The 4532-nt window shown below is 33.8% G+C and overlaps 1 protein-coding gene across 1 annotated transcript in view; it reads left to right on the top strand.

The window, feature by feature from the left end:
- The window catches only part of LOC107564042 (LIM/homeobox protein LMX-1.2-like), a 66084-nt gene extending 62207 nt beyond the window's left edge, over positions 1–3877 (top strand). The window contains exons 8-9 of the mRNA XM_016249035.1: positions 701–859; positions 2662–3877. Of these exons, the coding sequence (XP_016104521.1) occupies positions 701–859; positions 2662–2819 (317 nt within the window). The 3' untranslated portion in view covers positions 2820–3877. The remainder of the gene's footprint in view (positions 1–700; positions 860–2661) is intronic.
- The last annotated feature ends 655 nt before the right edge of the window (positions 3878–4532 follow it).

The raw sequence follows: 4532 nt of genomic DNA, 5'->3' as shown, positions 1-4532 counted from the left end.
ATGCTTTAATAAATACATTTTTAAATAAGCATTGTTATAATTTTTATTTAAATTAAAATTTTATTTTTTATTGATTTTTTTATAGCTTTTTATTTTTCATTTTCATTTATTTATTTGTGTTTATTTTTTTAATTTTAGTTTTTTTTTTATAGTCAGTTACTTGAAGAATCATGGATTACGGGTTAGCAAAGTGTCAGTGTGGTGAAACTCAACATCAGATGTCTTTGCATCAGAGCAGAAGATGTAATGGAAACTTGTGGAACCCTGTAGAAATGAATTGCAGACATCTTTCTTGCGAGAGCTCACCACTCAAAAGCAGAGGGCTAAGATGGTGGGCTCCAGACTGGAAGCCACAAGAGTCATTCCTAGCCCTCGGCATTGAGTATGACTCATAGAGTACTGCCCTATAGGGCTGGTGTCACTGCGTCTTCTCCCGCTACAGAAAAAGAGTGTTTCTTGTTTGTTGGTTTTCGTGAAATTCAACTTGATTTCGAGGGCAGATACCAGACCCAGCCTTGATTTTTGGAGAAACCCAATCCACTAGAAAGAACAATTCTTACTAAATGAAGCATTAATGTTTTGCATTATGTACAGTTGTTAAAGTAACTACGCTCTCCAGTTCACAGAGATGATGTCAGTCATCCCTACCATGAGAATATCTCAAAGGCTGATCAACATCTACTTTTTTCCCCCATTCCAGAGGTGATGTCCAATCGGATGGAGGGAATGATGAACTCCTACACACCATTGGCTCCAGCCCAGCAACAGATGGTTGCTATGGAGAATGGTTACAGCACCGATCCCTTCCAGCAGGGCCTCACCCCTCCTCAAATGCCCGGTGACCACATGAACCCATATGGTGAGCATCAACCCATGAGCTCTGTCATGTTTGCTCCCTGAAGCTGGGGCATGTGTTTGGACCACAAGGTTCACAGAATGCATCCATACCACCCTTCTTTCCTCATGAGATTACACAAACGCACCACTTTATTTTGAAGTTTTCCTTCCAAATGAATTCAGTGTGTTTCAAAACCATACTCGCCCCATCCACTGTTCCCAGTTTGGTTTATTTGCGCGGGTCTCTTACGGATTAATGGTGTAGTCTGTTATGCTGTGTTACACTATCTATTGAATTTTTGTTAAAGAGCCGAACGATGATCTGTGGTGCGCCATGTAAAACAACAATGGTTAACCATGATAACTGACGCACAAAGAACCATGGGAAAGCATCCATGGGTCTGCTAGCAAAACAAAACTCTGAGAAAAACCATTGAGAGCTTGCCATATTCGTCAAAATTTGGTATAAAGTTTGGGTAAGAGGCGAACTATAATTCTTCAGAGTGACATTGTTTCTGCACAACTTCAGTTGTTCTCAATATTATTGACATTAACTTCAAGCATTAGCCACATAAATCTGGAGACATCGGTCACAGGCAGCCTAAGAACAGGTCCCAAGTGTCTTGTCATTCATTCTCCTGAATGGCAAGGCCCAAATCCCCGGTCTCATCACACTCCAGCTTGGATTTTATGGGAGAACAGCAGGGACAGACAACATTGCCAGCTCATTAAAAAACCATAGCCCATCAACCTGTCACTGTCTTTCAGAATGGTGTCATTAAGTACTGGAAAGCGTATTACAGCTAACTGTGCCCACAAGGAAAATGATAGAGCGAGAAGATTAGCTCAGAAGTAAACATTTGCTATTAGCTCGGTTGTTAGTGAGAAGCCATTTAGTTTAACAATATCCGATTGCATGGAATGTGGGATCCCATACAAATACATAATTGAACAGTCATTAATTTTATGTTGTTTTTGTGAAGATTGATCGATTCATATAAGGGTCTGTGACTCTTAATCACTATTTCTATTTTTGTCTTGAAAAGTATTGTCAAAATAAATTGCTTACTGCATGAAATTTTTGCCCTTCCTATAGAAAAAACTACTTATAATTATCTGAAATTTTAAGAAGCTTATTGACACAAACTTATGAGGATCTGCAAGGGTCCTCGCTATATCACTTCCTGTTTTAGATTTTATTTTTTTTTGTATGTATGTACTTCAGGGTTATCATAGTTAACTAAAACTAAATCTAAAACCATTAAAAAAAACATTTTCATTACTCAAATTAAAGTAAATGTTAACTGAAATAAAATAAAATATATTAAAAATATAGACATACAGTATATACAAAAGAACCCCAAAAACTACCAAAAAAAAAAACTCTCAACAAAATGACTAAAAGGTGAGCTAAAATAAAAACAGAAATATAAAATTAACAAGTGAATCAATATATATACATACATATATATATAAATATATATATATATACATATATATATATATATATACATATATATATATATATATATATACATAATTTTTAATAAATAATGATCATGATAAAATATTATGCTAAACTATCTAACAAGGTTTTATTTTTTTTTTATATGAGGCTTTATTTTCTTCATTATGTTATTGACTTGCCCCCCTAAAAAAAATATCACAATTTATTTTAATACAGAAAAAAAACATGATCATCACAAAAGAGGTCTATTTAGGTCACTGTATACATGAGTGTTACTTTGAATGTATTTTTGAATAAATCAATAAATTCAGACAAAAAAGAGCATCATATTGACCATCTCTTTTCTCTTACCACAGGAAATGACTCGATATTCCACGACATTGACAGTGACACTTCATTGACCAGCCTTAGTGACTGCTTCATGGCCTCATCCGAGGCGGGCTCAATGCAAGCGAGAGTCGGGAATCCCATCGACCGACTCTATTCCATGCAGAGCTCCTACTTTGCTTCATGAAAACCTAAACAGACAGGGAAAGGCAAAAGTGGGTCACTTCGCTGCAGCTCACAAGTCAAACGCCGCCTATCAAGGAAATACAACAGAATCGTCAACAAAGACGAAACATCTTAGATAGACAAACAGGCAAAACAGAAAAGACAAGTGAACTTGAAGACTTGCATTCTTATTTCTCTGCAGTGAAGCACCAGCTCTGGATGCCCAGGCGCCTGAGGCTGAGATTTTTTCTAGTTGCTTGTAGATTGTTTGTACATGACTTTCTCAGAAGTAGCATTTCATCTTATCCTCAAAAAGAGTATTGATGTACAGTCTGACGTCACTGAAGCATCAAGCCTCGACTTATGATTTCCTGCCGGGAGAGGTGGAAGATCAAGTCACAAAGCTCAAAATGCATGAATCCATATCTTTGTGATTGTTACATAAAAAAAATGAAAAACATTTTGGAAAAAAAAAAAAAATCTTGTGTTGTTCAGATGTTAAAAATGTGATGTTCGGACTCATAATTTCCTCTTTTTCATTATGTTCAGCATTGCATTTTTATCACTTTGATAGGTTAGCCCTCTGAAAGACGACGTAGAAAAGCATAGAGGGGGAGATATGTATAGTGTATCTGCATTTGTATGTTAGTGCGTGCGTGTGAGCGTGTGTGTATGTGTGTGTTCCGGCTTACCTGTGTGGTTGTATGAGTGTGTGTCTGTGCGATGGTAAGGTACTGTCATTGAAAGTTTGAACCATGTGTATATATACTTTTCCCAAACAAATCAGTTGTGCATGTTAAAAATGGAGATCATTCTATTTATTTAACTAAAACATGCTTTTGAAGGTACTTAAGAAACTGAAAAGCTTTATTTAATAAGGAGAAAATCATGTTTAAGTAGCTGAGGCATTAATTTCACACCACACTTGTATGTCTTTTAATTAGAAAAATGTATCTTTATTCCAGCAATGTACATCTGCAAAAATGTGCTATTTATTTGTTTCAGCCCTGACATTGCCGAAAAATGCATTTCCAAATGCGAAGATTGCTAATTTGCCAAAGTCTGTTGGTACAATGAATAAAGTCCTTTTCTCCTTGATTTTGTAGCTTCCACAAGACTATTTGAGTACATTGTTTATTATTTACATAATATACATTTTTCATTTTCTTACCTTTAATTAGTAATATTTATTTTTATTTTTATTTTAAGATTTACATAAAGATTTATGTAAAAGGATTACATAAAGATGGGATGGAAACAGGGTTATTATTGTTAACTAAAACTAAAGCCATTGAACATTACTTAAACATGAATTAAAATAAAATAAAATATAAAAAACTTTAAATCATTTTATTTCATCAAGTTGCTAAGGCAACATTTCTCGTTTAGTTTAAAGTAGAGATATTAAAATAACTAAAACTACAGTATATAGACATATTTTAACAAAACAAAAATAGATGACAAAATGACAAACTAAATTATTAAAACTTTAAAACGAAAATAAAAACAGAAAACATACAAATAAAATATAATTCAAAATATTAACAAAAACTATAATAGTGTATTATACTAAAATAACATTGTATGGAAGCACCACCTTACTTGTAAATTATTTTTGCACTTATTTATATTTTTAATAAGTAGTGTTTTTATTAATTAAATAATATATATTAAGTGATTAACCAATGGTAACATATGTATTGATGGTATTACAGTAAGGTTCTATTAGTTAATG

Source organism: Sinocyclocheilus grahami, unplaced genomic scaffold (genome assembly GCF_001515645.1).
Source record: "Sinocyclocheilus grahami isolate Dianchi unplaced genomic scaffold, SAMN03320097.WGS_v1.1 scaffold903.1, whole genome shotgun sequence".
Lineage (NCBI taxonomy): Eukaryota > Metazoa > Chordata > Actinopteri > Cypriniformes > Cyprinidae > Sinocyclocheilus > Sinocyclocheilus grahami.
Note: the sequence above shows the minus strand (reverse complement) of the source record. Positions and strands in the feature narration are given on the sequence as shown.